The 18,606-nt window shown below is 40.0% G+C and overlaps 1 protein-coding gene across 1 annotated transcript in view; it reads right to left on the reverse strand.

The window, feature by feature from the left end:
- SLC9A9 (solute carrier family 9 member A9) overlaps positions 1-18,251 on the reverse strand; it is a 174,276-nt gene extending 156,025 nt beyond the window's left edge. The window contains exons 1-4 of the mRNA XM_058812182.1: positions 18,034-18,251; positions 12,176-12,378; positions 9,257-9,334; positions 8,581-8,657 (exon numbers count right to left, since the gene is read on the reverse strand). Of these exons, the coding sequence (XP_058668165.1) occupies positions 8,581-8,657; positions 9,257-9,334; positions 12,176-12,378; positions 18,034-18,205 (530 nt within the window). The 5' untranslated portion in view covers positions 18,206-18,251. The remainder of the gene's footprint in view (positions 1-8,580; positions 8,658-9,256; positions 9,335-12,175; positions 12,379-18,033) is intronic.
- Between the last annotated feature and the right edge of the window lie 355 nt (positions 18,252-18,606).

The raw sequence follows: 18,606 nt of genomic DNA on the forward strand, positions 1-18,606 counted from the left end.
CTTGCTGCAGGTTATCATCATTGTCAAATGTATGGAATATGGAATCAAATGTAATGGAGTTCTGAGACAAGCAGTATTTCAAGGAGAGCCAAGGCTAGGGACACACCTTATATGGTTTATTGTCACCTTAGTAATCAGAAGAAAAGTCCTGTGTACTATTTAAATGCCATCTGCCTCTCACTGTGTAGGATCTGGTTACCTGACCAGACCAGCTTTTGTAGCTTTTGTCTCCAATGAATGCAGCATCTGTCCCAGGGCCATCATAAAAACTGCTGTGTTTACAGAACATTTCAGGCCACAGCCAGTTGTGCTCAGTAAAAGACTTGTCAGATACAAAAGCACCATTTGATCAGCTGGCTCAGAAGTGGGGTATGTAAAATGGTGGTGGGTGGGAGAACAAAGCATCCTTTGAGCTGGTGTATTATGAATTTTTCAAGGTAACAGGCAGGAGATCTCAGTCACCCCCTCTCTGCCTGCTCCAATGAGCTACTTGCTGCCTGTACACTTCTAATGTTGCTCAGCCTTTGATCTGAGAGCAAACCTGTCAATTTGAAGAGATGCAGGTTGCAGGTAGCTCCATGCTACTGTAGTGGAATAGGTTTTTCCTCCTCTGTTTTCAATTTCTGTTGCATCTTTAACCACAAGGCAGCTCAAAGCACTTTGCAACCAGCTCACAAGTCCAAGTGCTCCTGACAGAGGGCACACAGTTGTCTGTTTTGATTCAGAAGGAAACGTGGCCTGGCTCACTACCTAGCAAAGCCATACAGGTGTTTATGGCCTGGAGCAGTGCACAGCCAGGGCTGGAGATGCCTTCCCCAGTTATAGGCTTGGTGTGCAGGTTTCTCATGCAGTATGGAAAAATATCTGTAAGAGGTGGAAAATGAACTAACATTGACATCAAAGTCAATGCAGCTTTCATCTGCTTTCATCTCCTCTGTAGCCTGGAATTGTTCTGGAAAGAAAGGATGTACTGTGAAAGGCAGTGGATTTCAGGATAAGGAGCCATAAGATGCCTATTTTCCATTTCACCAGCTCTGTAAAGATGTTTTCCCTGAAAGTCATTGTGGAGACTGCAACAACAGATTTGCAAACTTGAGACTGCAAATGATGCTTCAGCCAAGGAAGCTTTTTTTCTCACAGGTGTATGGATGATCTATTGCCAGAGAAAGAGGAGACTGGCAATCTTTGGAAGCCACTCTGCATGTTAATTCTTAAAGGATGCATGAACATCAGGGAAGAAGACATGAGGAGCTCTATTCAAGAGTATTCATTCCTGCAGTTAAAGCTTTGACATTTAAGGCAATTGGGAAGACATTAAAAAAAAAAAAAAACCCAAAACCCAAACAAAAACCACACAAACAAACTCTTCCTTCCAGGATAGGGTTTCTTATTGGGAAATATCTGGACTTGAGTGTTTAGCCTGTTTTGCAACAAATGGCATTTGCATGTTTTTCAGAAGAGCACATGATTTAAATTCTTTGATGGATTCCTGGAGAACCTGCTGGCTCTATCAAATACCAAATTAAACATACTTTTAATTTTAGATTAATCTCCTGCTATTCCAGGTTTTATTTGTCTCTGCAGTCCCACACCTTTGGTGTTCCCTATCATACATTTATTTCCTTTGTATGCTGAGGGGTTCTTCTGGATGATACAAATAATTACTTCCTGCTGCTTAGCACATCTGTTTATGAGAAGAAAAACTGGTTTTTGCATGATCAGCTCTGCTGCAGTAAACAATGTCAGATGCTTATTGCGAAATAGCGACAAATTCTGGCTGAACTTGCAGCAACACATGCTTGGAGGCATCAAAGTACTCTTGGAAGAACTTTCCACTCTGTGTGGGTGTCAGTGGTCTGGGAAACACTACTTTATATCAGTGCCTTGATTTAATCCAGCTTCTTATCCATAATTTCATATGTCATACAAATAGGAGGTGCTTTGTAAAATACTTTATAACTTTTACTCCTGCCAGAACTCTCTGAGTTATGGCTATGAGGAAGTCTCTTCCTTCTCTACTCCCTGTGCAGAATTCCCCAACAAAATTATCACAGTGTATATTTTCAAGCTTCTCTAAATTTACACTTTACAAACCCATTCTGGATTTACCACACACCTTTGAACAAAAGTGAGAAGCAGCAACTGCCCTTTGTAACTGCAGCTCTGAGCTGCAGGTGGAAACTCCACAGACTGCAATGGAATTACCTCAGATTTGGGCTGACCAAAGAATCAAAGCTACTGCTTTGGGCAACTGAGCTGCACATTAACATGTGCAGCGTGCATGCAGCATGTTCATCTGCCTTTGGAGAAATCTGGAGAGACTTAGTTTGATTTTTCAGCTGAATAATCTCTGTTGAGTTTCCTCAAGTCAATGCTAAACTGGGGCAATACTGTCTGGTGAGTGAAAAAAATGCCTGCATTCACTCCAAGATGGGACATGGAAGCAGCCATAACCTCCAAAAAGGGTACCAGCACAGGCACTGTACTCTTATAACAGCTATACTACATTTATTTCATGTTTTCTTACTAGTTTTGTCTTTATTTCTACTCATAGGCTGAATATCTGGCCTCAAAATATTGTTAGACATTATTGAAGTCAGACATCTGATGTTCAGGGGCTTTTAACACTGAGGAGGGTAAGTGGTTTATATATAATTTTCCCCTCTTTCTCCTTCAGTTAATTTCTACAGCACTAAGATACTTTAACACTTCCCCTCAGCAGTTTCTGTTTATACCAAAAAGAAAGCTGTTATTCTTGCTTGTGGGGAGGTTAAGCATTTGCTATTTACAAGTGGAGTGTGGAGGAAAGATGGACCTGGGGGTTTTTTATGTGTCATTTGATGACATGCAGTACAAAAGAGTATTTTATTAAGGAAAAAAAAAAAATACTTGTACATGAGTTGAGTCTAAATTAATACAAAAGTTATCACCTGGGAGGCAAGAGCTTAGCTGGTAGAGCAGCAGATAATCCTTGTAAAGGTATTTGCTTAGTTTATATAGAGCTCTGTAACAGAGATTTTGTTTTTTGTTACCCTTAACCTGGCCCCATTTTCCCTTGCAGAAACAGTTCCAAAATCCAGAAGAATCCCACAGCACCGCACAGTAAATTCAAGCCAAAAAGCATTTGGCTTTGCTCTGCTGGAGCACATAGGTACAAGTGTTTCATTTCCAAGCTGTAAAGTCTATCCACAGCCCTCCAGTGAGAAAGAGCACCAGATTATAGGGCCACTACTGCTCCCTGTCAGCAGACCCCATTTGGATATTCCATTAGGCTTCTGGCAGAAAGTAATAAACACATCCAAAACCTCCCTAAACTCCCCTCTAGCCCAAAGTACTTATGGAAATAAAAAATATCCCCAGTCTTGTAGAGCTCAGTAACCACAACTCCTGCCTGCTGAGGCTTTTGGGTACGTGTCTCCTCACCTTTAGAATAATGTTTGGGCAGGTGTAACAGTGACAGAATTGAATCTCTGACTGGACAGTTATGTCAGGATGCATCTCACCCAGGTAAACTGTGGAAAGGAAAGTTGAACTTTTCTTGTTAGTGCTGCATTTGAGCAACAGTGTTATTAATTCAGCCCAAGCCATCCTTCTCTAGAAGGCACAGAGGGACTGCTGTAACAGTACAGTTAACAGTGAAGAAAAAAAATTCCATGTGATGGTGGAATATTTATATCATAGACATTTGAATGGAAAATGTCTACTTTCATAGAAAGTTATGATGGAAATTCTAATCATGATCAACAAAAATATTTCTATTGGTATTTGATATTTTTGATACTCCTTTCTTTCTCTCTTAAAAAATTTTACTTATATATGTGTATGTCTATGTACAAACACAAAAAAATTGCTCTGGTTTTCAAGTAAAAACCATCTAGGATTCAGATTTTAAAAGAGAATTTTAAAAGTGTATATATTATATTATATTATATTATATTATATTATATTATATTATATTATATTATATTATATTATATTATATTATATTATATTATATTATTTCATTTCATTTCATTTCATTTCATTTCATTTCATTTCATATTTATTATATTTATTATGTTGTATTATTATAGTCTCAGCGTTTAGTAACCATATGTGGACAGCATTTGAATATTCATTTGTAGAATGGTGAGGAATGGCAGAGGAAAGGATTCTTGATTGCCTGTGAGAATCAATTATGATGACTTATTCCTCACATTTGAATTTAAATGTCAGAAGAGACTTTGTCCAAACTGTTAGTCACTGCAGTTAAACACAGATATAAAAAAGAAATACTTTGATTCTATGAGGGTTTTTAATTAGAACTTGAATTTTGAGCACTGATTGCCACGAAGTGATCTGACATGGTTACTGTAATCCAGCATCCATGTGTTCACAGACATACTGGAATGAATCAAGCCAAACTAACCACCTGTGGCTCCAGCTGAAATAAGGAGAAGTCCTGTCTCCCCAGCCAGAGAAGGTTGTGCAAACTGAGCAGCTAATAAAAACACCAACATCCTTCTCCTAAAACAGGGATCATCCTGGCATGATTTTTCCTTACACCCCTATTATCAGTTATTTGCATTTCATAGCTTCCCTCAAAACAACAATTACTCTACTTTTTCTGATCCAAACCCCAATTTTATCTCAGCTTTATTCAAGCAAAATTCTCCCTGCAGCCACAAAGACAGATCAAACTTGGCCTATGCTTTCTGTAAATACATTTGTTATTTGAGTTGCACACTCAGAGAGCTTTAAATTCCAGAAAAATCAGGCCTTGCCAAACGTAGTAGACAGGCTGGAAAAAATATGAGTGAGTGGCTGCAAACATGCTGCATTCTGAATATCGAAAATGTGGCTTTGGCATTGCAATTCGAGAGAAACCGAATGAAACCAAATAAAAAATCACAGATAAGACCAACTTAATGATCTCAGTGCTCACATGCATAGGCATCTTGGCCCTGGCTGCCACCGAGAATGCTGAGCAAAGAAGTCCAAAGGATTTCAAGAGGGGGAAAAATGCAAATGGTTCTACACCCTCTGCCACTCAATATGTTGCTCTGATAGGTTGTTATCACAGTTATACCAAGATTTTTCCAAATACTTAAGCACTCTTCCATTATAAAAATAGAAAATTTCTATTACAGACATCAATTCTGGAAGATGCACCCCAGCACAGTTTATTAAAAATAGAATCTAAGGGAAGAGAACACTGTTCCTTGCAGAAGTTAAGATTAGGTCCTTTTCCCTGCTTCTTCCCAAGATGTAAAAAGTAAAAAAAAAGGCAAGAGGGGGCAGATGTTAATTTAATACTCCAGCAGCCCAGTTTTCATGCACTCACTGGGTAGCATCAGCTCAGTGGTGCTTCAGCTTACTGTGGTCATAATACACAGCTAATAATGAGGTACCTATGGAAAAATACAGCAACCCTATGCAGCAGCCCCACAGAAACAGGGCTGGCTACACAAGTATGTGCAGAAAGCCCCTGGAGTCCTGGGGAATATCAAATGGAGCACAAATCACAATGGGACTTCACAGGAGCAGCTCTGACTGCAAACCACATTGTGTTCATGGAAGCACAGTGAGCAAACCAGGAGAAGCCATTAAGTCTTTTGTTGGCACCTGGAGGTGACGTGGAATAGAGTGTTTCAGTTTGGACTGCAGGACAGGGAAGACAGAGATGAGACAGAACCACCAAGATAATTTGAGGGCTGTGGCACCTGAGAAGAGACAGAAGATGAGCTCCCTCATGTAGGTGGGAGTGGAGCTAAGTGCTGTCCTCAGGTGGGTACAGAGAACATGAAGCCCCTTCTGAAGGCTGCAATGGGAAAGGATGGGAGGCAAAACTTTCAAGGTGAAGCAAGGGAAATTGCAACTGGATAAACACTTTGAAAGACACTTTGTAGTGAGAGTGGTTAAGACTGGAACAGATATCTCAGAGCTCTGGATGACTGCAGACATCCAGACATTGTTTCCAACCAAAGTTATTCTCTGAGTCCATGAAACTCAAGGAATCTCCTACAGCAGAAGACTGCCTGCCCTGTGTCAGGCTGAGCCTCACAGAGACTTGGCCTGGATGATTTTTCTCAGGAAGAAAGAGCAGTCTCAGTGGTTATCCCACAACTGCTCTTCAGAAGATAGGAAGCTGGAACCACTGAGAGAGAAAAGATCTATTGAAAGACTGGATCTTCTATGATCTTACATCATGCAGACCCAGGAACAGCAAACTTCACCGTGAAGGGGACCACTTCAGCTATTCTGCAGTTAAAACAGGGCCTGGAGAGGGGGAAATTCCCCTTTCCCTCATGGGATCTCTCTGCATACATCTTTGCTTGTCAGATTTGGTGTGAAGGGCATAATTTGCGCACTTTGCTTGGAAAGCTTTCTATCTTTCCTGTGTGTTAAGTGGCTGAGGACAGTCTTACAGCAAATATGGGCAGGCACTCGTTAGAGCAGTACTTAGCTGAAAGCAAGAAGGTTTTGGCACAATCTTCTCTAAAAAAAAATCAATCTCTCTTACTCGTCCTTCCCCCAGCCTCAGTGGGAATATCTGATTATAGCCTTTTCACTCAAATTCCACACAGCTCCTCTTTCTTGAGGCCTTTCACACAAAAGCAAAGACTCACAAAGAGCAGACAGGCACCATTGTATCCCTGTGTTCCATGGCAACGTTTTAGCACTCCAAGAGTTTGCAGCAAATCCAAATGATGTTTCTGTTCTTTATTAATGATATTTCCCAGCTGTTTCTAGTTGACAAAGAGAGGTCTGGTCATTCTTTGTTACAGGCTGTGCCCTGCCACTTCAGGGAGCCCCAGAGGGGCTCACACAGAGCTCTGTAATTCAGGCAGCCAGAGCACAGCCCCAGTGAGAGGCTGCAGACAACAGAGCTTGAGCCTGGGGATATCGAGGTACTGCCTGTGCTTGTGCTGTGCTCATATGATGAGAAGAAAGCACAAGTTTAATCATACCTGTGCGCAATATATTTTTCTACAGTGATGATACCTAGAAGTACCTCGGGGTTTTGTCTTTTTTTTTCTTTTCTTTTTTTTGTAACAGAACTAGTTCTTCACCCTTTCTCTCTTAGGACATAGTTTTCTTTTAGGGCTTACTTTTCATTCCCTTCAGTAAAGTTTTCATGTCATCTTTCTTCTTCATGCAGTCATTATCTCCTCCTTATCCTGACATGCACATTATGCAAACATGCTTCACATTCACACAAGCCCTGCTCTGAATATATATATTGCTGCCTTCTCTGCAGTGGTTCCAGTGGGGGCTGTGGGTTTGTACAAGAACACAGTGCAAGGCCCAGTGCTCACCACTCTCTACCCTAAGGTTTCCTTTGGATCTTTATCCCTGACTTTGGGCTTGAACTTTGAACTGCTAGTAGGAATTGTTCCTAGTAGGAACTTTTTGTAGTAGATTCTATCTGCATTTATTCTGTTTTAGATAAAATGGCATGGATCTAGGAATGAAAGTATTGGGAATAAAGGCTGAATTCAATATATTATGTTTATTTTAATAAACTTATCCAAGATGCTCTGGCACTTTCCATTTACAAGGGGCAATGTCAGAGTCCTAAACCAAATGCATTTTTAAAGGCATTACTGGCTGGACCACCATAATGCTTTCCTGCAGTCTCACAGATCCACTGGCTTTGGTTTATGTTCATAGCTGAGACAAGAGAGTGGAAGCGTCCAACGCTTGGACAGGAAGAGTCCAACTGAGATCCAGAACCATTGTTACCTCAGAAATGTGCTACCATTTGGCTCAAACTGTTGTTTGGATGTAGATTTTCTTACTGAATTTATAATTTCAATCTTAGAGGTGCTCTCTGCCACAGATGGGTATGAAAAGAAAAAAGAGCAAGGGTCATAGATAGAATACAAATAAAGACAGGGGGAAAATATGAGTGATGGAACTGCCCAAGCTGTGAACTTCAAGAAGTGATGAGGTGCCATTTCTTGAGAAAAGCAAAATTTCAGAAAGCAAACTGAGGTTGAGCTTTTCCTCCCCAATAAATGGGACACATGGCACAATGCCTCTGGGTCTGAAACTGAAGGCATCCTTTTTCCTGAGCCCAAAGATTTCAGTGGTTTTTCTTTACATGAAGGGGAGACAGCTATGCTGAGAGTTTACACTCCTCTGTATTGCAGCACAGATGATGATCATACTTTGATTGCAGAGTCTAAATTTTCCTGGCACTTGGAGCAACCATGGCTTACAGGACATTTAATACCACAATGCCTCTGGTGCATTATGCTTACTAAGCTTGATGATTAGAAATCTAGGATTTCAAGATAGATATGATGACATACCCATAAAAGAATGGTTTTAAAATCATTGAACTCAAAGTTATAGGTCATTCATGTATTTTACTATTATTAAAATGACATTAAAGGAGAAACTTCCATCACATATTGATGCCAGTAAGAGCTTTATATCTTTTCCATCTCAGCACTCCTTGAGAAGGAATTACTGTATCTGCTACACCAGTTGCTAAGTATATGGACCATGCAGGCTCTGCAATTCTTTTTAAAGTTTAGTTTTTAATTGAAAGAAATACCAAGCATGTGAAAATAGCAGAAGGCACTCACTTACCCTATGACAATGCAGGAGATGGCAGTTCCCAAAAAGGCATAGGTTAAAATTGATCCTAAGTTACGGAAAAAATGTCTCTGGGGAGGAAAGTTTGAAGGAAAGTCCTTTGTTATATAGTAAATAAAAAAGCATTCAGACCAAGTAGAAACACATCTAGAACTGTCATTTGTTACAACAAATTTCTCATCTAGAAGATGGAGCAATATTGGCAACCTCAGTTATTTTGGAAATTACAACTGAAAGGTATTAAAATTTTTCCCCCAGGTGAAATGCTATCAAAATTACCTCTTTTTTATGTATCTGGCCAAATGTTTCAGGATCATGGCAGATTGGAAGTACCTGATGCAAATGGTATCATGACCCCATCCCTTGAACAAAGTCCTGATCAGGCAGGATATGGAACACAGGCTGTTCCTGCCTGCAGTTCAGAGCACTCAGAGTGGTCTCCTCTGAAAACAGGGAGGCCTGAGTGCTTTGAACTGCACAATCAGATCTTTGCACAGGGACAGAAAGAGAGCAGAATGAGGGCCATGAATCATTCATTTTAATCCGTTCCTGCCAAGTCCTTCCCAGGCAATGGAAATTGTTAGCTGACTGTCCTCTGTCACTGGCCTGTTGGGTCTAGAGAGCAGCAGCCACACTCAGACCCTTCTGTCACAAAAAGAAAGACACATACCTTCTTCAAACTATATCCAGCATGAAATATAATGGGTGGCAGCAGAATGTTGAAGAAGATGGAAGGATCAAAGGTCATCTGCTAGGAAGGACAAAAGAGAGGGTAAGGAAAAATAAAGTAGCATTTAATTTGATATGATAGTTTTTTAATTGTGTCTTCTTATCACGACTGATCTCAGGCTCACCTCCACTGTCTGTGAGATTATTCTGAGGTGGTTTTTTGCAAGTATAAATGTGTAGTTCCTTACAGCTTGTAGATGCAGACTACTACCTGAAAAGTATTCCTTCAGGAAGGAAATCAGTTGTGCTACATTACAAGGAACACATAAAAGCAGCTTAACCTGTGACAGCAGCTGCCCTACCAGACATGCAACTTGCCAGTGCCATGACATAACTCCTGGTTCAGACATGATCTCCTGGTCACTTTCAGGAAAGACACATCAGCAATGTTGTGCCTCAGTTCCCCATGTACAGAAGGGTGACAAAAGGCCTACATCACCAAAACCAATGTAACATTTCGTTTGAAGGAAATAATTTATAAAATAGCCATTAAAATTTTAAAGCAATGCTAGAATGAGGAAGTGCACTGATCATACTGGCCTTCAACTTCTGGCACAGAGAAAGACCAAGGACATTGCTCAGCCATTGCAATTCAATAGAATAGAACAGAATTCTCTTTAAAATTACAGCATTGCTGGAGAAAAAAAACCTAAAAAAGCCAACTTAAATAAGCCTGTGTACTGCTCAGTGTTCTGTCAGTGGGCTGTATTGTACCAATACTTTTAAGAGACAGGAGGTAATTAGTGCAAAGGCTTACAGCTCCTTTGTTCAGATGAAGTGATATTTTAAGGCTATAGTATTATAGATTATTTTCCTTCAAAAGAGTAAGACCTGCCTACAGAATTACTTCTGCCTTCTTACTAACAGACAGCTTGATTCAATAAACAGGAAGTGAAAGCTGAGACTTTTTTCCATCCTGCTCACTTTGAATTAAAAAGCTAAAAATTCTAGCTAAATTACCTGCCAGCAACATTAGCTGTGCTGACACTACCATTGAAAACCTAATGAAAAAAGGATTTTGTTCATTTATGAACTAACATTCTCAAATGTTAATTTTGGAATTAATTCAGCAGATATGTTGAAATATCTTTTCTGTGGGCATCAGAAATCCTGACTGCATGTTTTATTATTCAAAACATGTTCTGAAGAATACATGTTTGTAAGTCATGGCACAATCTATTCTCTCTGATAAAAGGCGCTAAGTAAACACTTTTAGTGCAGTAAAAAGGGAATTACAGTTGTACAAAACCCAGAGCATGGTGTGATCATGCTTTCTGGTTTTTACATTAGTGCTTTTGCCAGTCAGGAAGGCTGCCAGGCATTGTTATTGTCTCATCTCCTAAATACAGCTGAACTCATCCCCCTTTCCTTTTTTATTTATTTTCTTTTCAAGAGGGCATCTGCCAGGTAATTTTAAAGGAAAAAGAAGTGAAAATCCAGGCAGACTGAGGTCTGTGCAATAATTTAGAAGAACTACAATTCACAGCTGAGACCTTCAAGAGCCTTCCAGCAAACTGAGACTATATAAACAAGATTGGGCAGTTCCCTGTAGGGGCAAGAGAAATTTCTGTGCAAGTCATTGCTCCTCCTCTCTCCTAAGTCAGCTCCAGAGCCAGGTCTGGGGAAGAGGATCAAATGTAATGGATTAGTACACGTGCCCTGGAAATGAAACACACTTTGGCTGAGACAGAGCTGCAACTGCAACCAACTAGCAGGAAAAAGAATGGAGATTCAGCAAAAGCTGATTAGTCTGACTGCCACAGTATTTTCCTGTCTCCACCCACCACAACTCTAATGGTCCTTGACAGTCTGGTTCTTTCTGAGAAGGGCAAGTCTGGCAGTAACAGCAGACAGGCACACAATGCTGCTGCATCAGCAAGAAATTTGAGCAGATGGTTAAATGCAAATTGTGCTGAGCTCCACAGTGTACATTCTAAGCATAACTTAAAAGTTTTCCCAATGATAACTGTATAATACACAGGTCATGCATTACTGTGCTAGACAAACGATAATACTTGGAAAAAAGCTAAATAATACATTGCACTATTGTAAAAAGCCATTGGTAGGGGCTTTGGAGCTTCATGTGAATATACAATGTTTTTTAGCACAAAATTCAGGTTTACAAAGTGCTTCTGCACTCCAGTGTTCTTCAAATGGCTGCCATTTAAAAAAAAAAAGTGAACATTATAAGAAGCAAATATTATTTGACCAGGGAAACATATACTAAAAAAGTGAATTTTTTTTTTATATACTGGAAAAAGAAAGGGCCATGGCATTGTGAAAGACTCCTACACTTCCCTTTTTGCATCCAGCCTGCATTGCCCCAGTGCTGTCTCTCTACTGAGGACCACTGCAGGAGTGGAAGAATGTATGAGAATGCTGTGATGAATTTAAGTGTACATTAAGTACATATTTATAAGTTTGTGTTTTGAAAAACGTTCAGAGTTTGCAGTTTCCTGTGCTATCCACAGGAGGTAACCTCCCCTTGCATTATCCTGCCAGAGCAAGTCACTTTGAAGGCAGAGGAAAAGTAAAGATATCAGTGGGGTTTATAAAGGTTTAGTGGCAATGAATCCAAGTTAACAGCTGTGTCTGCAGTGAACTCAGTGTCTGCAGGAGCTGGGACTGCCATTTGAAACAGCTCAGGAAACCATTCTGTGAGTGCACAGTCAGCCTGGAGCTAAATGATGGTCAGGGCTCTACCACACTTCCTTTCCTTTACTGTTCTTCTTCCCCACCCTAAATTCAGAACAGACTCTCTCTCTGTCTCATTTTAACTTGAAGCTTGTTTTCCTCACTCAAGCCTGAAAATAAAAACAGGGTTTAGAGCAAAAATAAGATAAAATAAGATAGCTTTTACCTTTTGAAGTATTGTATTGCCCTGGTGACCATTGACATTGTGGTGGCTGATCTCTCTTTTGTATTGATATTCATAGACCTGATTAGTTATATTAATAAGCAGAGTGGATGGCCCAGATTTCAGTTTTTCACATTCATAAACAGTACCACTTTCAACATCTGATGAATTTGTCACATATCGTATAATTAATCCCATTACAAGGCCTGAAGAGTAAAGAAAAAAAGAAAAATTAGATATTCAAGTACTTTTAAGTATTTGATGACACACATTTAGAGAAAAAATTAGCTCTGCCAAAACTAGGATACCTTTTCAGTGTTTCTACATTTACAGAACCTCTCTCAACACTTCATAGATGACCACAAAATATTCTTCCAAAATGGTAATTTCATTAGAATGCAGATGTTGGTTTGACATATGCACAGTCATACTCCTATTTTTGTGATCCAGTTGCTGGCATAATAATTAACTGAGTTTCTCATCCACTGCATTTTCAATAGTTATTTAGAGCAGGGAGATGTCTGCACAACTCATGTGCTGAACTGAGCATATAAACATCAGCTGTGCTGTTGGGTGTTTTACACACTTCATTTGTGGGGACAAAACTCTGACACATCCTCAGGCACATTCTGCTTTCTGTAGAAGATTGCATTTTTGAGACTGCAAAAACATAGAAAAATAAAATCAGGAAGAAGGGAAGGAATGATAAGACTATCTACAATGTAGGGGTCTTACAGATATTTTGTTTCCCGTTACATTTAACAGAAAGGAAAATGTATTTCTGCAGCCATCCTCTGGACAGTATGACTCTTTCTGTGGGCTCTACTGGGAGGCTGCATGTTTATTTTAGGAGAGGTAATATTTAGCTAGATAATATTATTGAGATTATTTCCACCCTCAGAGACTTTGATTTGGTTTCAAATTTAATTTCCATATTTCTGTCATGTATGCTTTCAGTCCCATGTATAGATTGAACAGCTTTACAGCTACTAATTATTAGCATAACCATGAAATGCTAAGAATGCTCAGATGAAATATTGATGGAAGACACCTAAAAATCTAGATAGATATACTTACTATTAAAAGACAAGAAAGAAATTAAATTACATGAAATATCAGAGAAGCATCTGCAGAATATGATGTAACAGTTTCAGTTTTATCTCATAATCAGAAGGGGAATACAAGTGATCACAAGGACCTCAAGAATCCTTGTTTTTGTCACATCTCTTCCTAACAGGGACTCTTGGAAGTGCAGATTCCTGGCATAGCTGTAAGTCAGGTTTGTTGCTTCTTGTGGGGATGCTGAGTAACAGCTGTAGTGTCTGTTTTGGTGTGTGGAGGCATTTCTGCTTGTTTAGAATCTATTGTTTAGTGTGGTTGCTTTCTAAAATGATGGAGGATTTCAATAAGCTGTAGAAAATCCCAAGACCTCTCTCTTAAGTTACACAGCATTAATGCAATAAATCAGATTATAAATCTAGCTGTAGTAAAGGACAGAACTCCTCAAAATGTTAGGGGAAGGTATGTGTATGTAAAGGGAAGCAAGCACTGCATGTGCCACTATGAAATATGACTTCCACAGTGCTCAGCCCAGATGTCCAAATTCATGAGTCAGAAACCAGGAAACCATTCATTAGTTAAAACTGTCAGGGTTTTCAGCTTTTTTAAATTAGATTTCCTCCAGAAGAACCACATAATTAATTTTTAAATTCAATTCCAAATACGTTAAAAATTCAGTTTAATTTGATAAACTTGATATTTTTCATTCTGTGGAGCATAAAATGTACAGGTTTTCCTTTACCATTTTTGTCCTTATGACTCAATGTTTTAAACTACTACTTCTATTACCAGGAATTACATAATCTGCTCAGGTAACAGAAATATTTTGTAGACATTCACCAAGACCTGTGTGAGGACACTGGCAGAAAAAGACTATTCAAAAAGTGTTTTAAGCACATTTATTTAAATGCAGCATTGAAACAGAAAAGGCTGTCACTAATGTTTCAGATTTCTTTTAAAAAGTCTCAACCCCTTCCCTCCTTTGAAGTGGGATCTTGCAGCAAAATCTCACTCTAGCTACACCTCAGTCATGTTTCAACTGAAGGCAATGCAGGTTCTCCAGGGTCTTAAGTGGAAGCAGGAAAAAATGGTTAATTACAGATGTGACCATTGGTGGGATTTTTCAGTCACTGTGTCAAACTCCTGAGCTAAACAGGACTGTTCTTTCCCCAGGATTTCATCTAGTTAGCTGTTAAATGCTTTTTCTAGTAATAACACTCAGGGAGGCAGTTTTAGTAATTACTTGATTTTTCTAAATATTTAAGGTTTTCTTTCAAATTTCTTTGTCTCAAGAATGATGTTCCTCTCTTCACCTCACCACTACAAAATTTCTGCCTTAATTGTGATTTTCCTATGTCTCTTCCGAGTCTCAACAACCTTTCTTCATCGTGAATGTTGTAATCAGGAAGACAATGAAATACTGTTTTATGGAGGTTCAGAGATTTCTCCTTCTGGCACCTGTTCCATCCATTTCTGCCTGTGAGGTATGGGGATACTCAGAACACACCATCAGAAGGCAAACAGAATTATTTCACACAAGAGGCTTACTGGATTTAGAAGGTATAAGAATGAGAGTGTTCATCATTAGACACCTCCAGCAAAGCTGAATCCAGAACTGATTGTGCCTCACTCCCAAATAATTGGGATGCTCAGGAGGGGATGCAGAGGGTTTCTGTGAGTCAGCTTTCCCTCTGCACACCTGTCAAAACCCATCCCCTCCAAACCTGCTGAAACACCTCTAGCCACAGTAACCCAAAGCCATTTCATGTGAGCACCACAATGGCTCTTCTGTCATTCAGCCTTTTTGTCTTTTCATTCCAGTCTCATCAACTAATGCCATGGAGCACAGCATTGAAGGCTGGTACACCTGCAACCAGCCCCACCTTCACCTGGGGGGTACCACCCACTCCCTAGGGGTGACAGTTCCTCAAGCTGAGAACAATTTCCATTTAAATCTGGTAATTAACCTCCCATATAAAAGGCACAGCTTGATTTGCTGCTGGTTTGGGGTTTTTGTTGAAGTTCAGTTCTGGCTGCCTACTTGCCAGAGCGTTTTAGTCTCTTAGAGCTGTGGTGGTACCTCTGTGTGAGCCTGACACCTGAGTTGTGGGGAGAATGAGCACTTTGGATGCTTGCACTCAGTTTGTCACCGCACAGCTCTGGGTTATTGCTGCACTGTGAAGGGCCCTGACTTGCATCTTACATGGGGGATTTGGTGCCTAATGGTTTATGGCTGAGGCATTTAAAGCTGTGTGGCCTGGCAGGAGGTGGCTGCAGGCACTTTGGTGTTCTCTTGGCTCCTTGTGTCTTCTCCAGCACCAAGAGGCCACATCCTGGGGCTGGTGTTCTGAGAGGGCTCACCTGCTCTGACCCCAGGCAAGGGGCTTTGTTTTATCAGTGCTGCTGTAGATCATCCCCACACTATTCCTGAGTGTGCTCTTGTATAGGAAACTCTCTCATACCCACCTGTCTCCCTGGTATACAGAAATCAGGAATTAAGTTTACTATTAGTGGTCTGTTTATCAAACCCAACTGCAATGTGAAGGGAAACTTGCTCTCCGAGACTCAGGAAAACCAAGGAATGAATGAATGAAGGTAAGTCTGTATTCTTCCTTGTTTTTTGTGAGTGGTTTTTCAGTTTGGTCTCAAAACAGACAAAATAATTTGAGTCTTTAAATACTTTCAAGCTAAATGCCTTGCTATATATATATATATATATATATATATATATATATATATATATATATATATATATATATATATATATGTATATACACACACACACATATGCACTTTGTGAAATAATGTTGAATTAATTCTGCATTATTCAAAATGCCTTTTTTTTTACTTTGTGGAAAGATTTTAAAATTAAATATAGCTGTACTTATTGTTGAACCATTGCTTTGGTTAAAAAAAATTAATGCACCTCAGTTATTTAGGTTTCTAAATAGATAGTATGGTTGTGGTTTTTTTTTTCTAGGTGGAACTATTCAGCCTAAAACTGAATTTTGCTACTAAGCCTATAAAATAAAAAACCTAACCCTAACCCCCCTTTTCATTTGTTCTCTACTTTAAATAGCTCTTTCTATCAGGCTGTGTTCCGTTTGTGGCTGTTCAGCATTTTGCAGTAACTGTAAAACTTCCTGGTTTTGTCTTTCTATGTTTGTTTTTTTTCCCCCCGGTGTTCCTCACACTTTGCATTCATTCCCTGTCCTCCCCACTGCTCCTCCCCTGAGGGCACAGTCGAGGAATGGGGCCCACCTGCCATCCTGTGGGACACACTCTGCAATAAGTGCCCATGTCCTATCACTTGAAGGCAGTTTCTCAGTTCACTGGATTGCTATTCACATATCTAATAAATAGCTCAATGGGCTGGAGCAAAGCAAACTGGCAGGACTGGGACCTATTTTTGTGCAGAAAAGGTAGAAATTAGAATTGTTTGGAAAGGGAAGGTGAAATTAAGTGAGGGCAGGACTTGTCCCACTGTCAGTGCTTGCTTGGTGCCATGAAGATTTTCTCCCAAAGGTGCTGCCAGCTGATCTGACAACCTCTCTTATGACCTCTGAAACTTCACTCTTTTTAATGTTGCCATTCCATGGTGTTAAAGATAACTATACCCATATCCAAAATTTTGAAGGATAAGAAGGGCAGTATTAGCTTTTTAGATCCTACAGATAAGCTTTCTCCTGTTTGACGACTGCCATCAATAATGCAAGACTAAAGAGATAGTTTATTTGCAATAATGAGGAATGTCTTAATAATTCAAAAGCTTTGTCCTGCTGGAGCACTCATCTCTTAACCAATCCAAAGAATATGAGCAGGTTATCCTCATGATGTGCAGAGTATGTTCTGGGCAGGCAGCAAAACAGAATCAAATGATGAATAAAGCCCTAATTCCACACTTATTTATTTTTGTTTTGTTGTATTCTCCCATATTTCATTTCTGTTTTGGCTTTTGTCTAAATTTTGAGAAAATGCCATCAACTGCACACGGCAAACAGCACAACAGTGAGAAGGAAGCTCCTGCAGTAGAGGCACCCATCTTAACAAAAGCAGCTTTGGGTATTGCACTGCTAGAGGATGTGGTGTGCACAGAATGTGTCAGGCTGGTACTCAGGTAATGGCTGAGCTGTTGATTTCTCTCTTCCATTTTGACAGTTTGTCTTCCTGTATGTATCTTATGGCAGCAGAGTCTCTCAATGAAACAGCACTAAGAGCGCCAAGAGAAGTCATTACACATGTAAGTGTGAGCCATTAAAGCAGACAGTACTTGGGAAACAATGCAGAAAGTTCTGTGTGAGAGTGAAATGCAACACGGCAAAACTTCATCAAAGATTAGAACTAGGCAGGCAAGCTAGAGTTACCCTACAATGACAGCATTGAGAGCAAACTTGAGACACATTCTTTTCAAAGGCACAGAGCAAAGCCAAAAGAAAGCTCTCAAGATTTAAACTTTATTAGACAGCTTGTCTGTATCCACAAGGCTCCTTAGACTAACAGCTTTGAACATTGGACAAACCCAAGCAGGCTGTTGTTGTAAACAGTGGAGTCCCCAGCTCTGCTGCCTGGGCACAGGATGCACATGCTGGGGACAACCAGCTCCTCACAGCTGCTCCTCTGCCCAGGCAGCCTCTGGCTACCTCAGGAGAGATGCTGTCACATCATTATTTTATCCCACACTTAGGGAGCTGATGACATTTAATTCAGCACATTTCTGAGCTTTGTCAGCACTTGAGATCAAGTGCCTCATCATAAATATGCAACTAGTCCAGTGTTATGCTGGCACTTGAATTTATACTCACCATAAAGCATAGCTCCTCCAGTTTCATGCAGAAAGCGGAATCGATGGTTTTTAAACAACCAAATTGTTAATATTGTAAGAATGAGTAGAAAGTTAAAGATTAGCAGCTCCACAGCTCCCTGATGATAAAAGTGATCTTCTTTCACTGATACATATTCCTTCAACTTCTCCATTTCATTCCCTTTATAGAAAGTTTGTGAAAAATAAAAGAAGGAAAAAAAAAATCCCAGGAAGGAAAGTGTTGTCACCTTCAGTACAAAAACTCCAGACACTAGAGAAATTCACAGCAAGCACATCTGTTTCATTTGCAGCCTCATGGTGAAGTGCCCCAGCTCAGAATTCAGCTGGATTCTGGTTACAGCTTCCTGTTTCTCTCTTAAAGCTGCCCTGTCTCGTTTCTAACGGTGCGATTGTGTCGCTGGACTGCGCTTGCTCTGGCTGTGGATGCACAAATTGCCTCCAAGGCTCAGACTCTCCATCTCTCAAATTCTGCTGCAAAACTCAGCGTGTGTTCATCATGTTTTCTTCCTGTAGATTACAGCCCAGTCTGAATCCTAGGAGTCCTATTTTGTCT

This window comes from Ammospiza caudacuta, chromosome 11, assembly GCF_027887145.1.
Source record: "Ammospiza caudacuta isolate bAmmCau1 chromosome 11, bAmmCau1.pri, whole genome shotgun sequence".
Lineage (NCBI taxonomy): Eukaryota > Metazoa > Chordata > Aves > Passeriformes > Passerellidae > Ammospiza > Ammospiza caudacuta.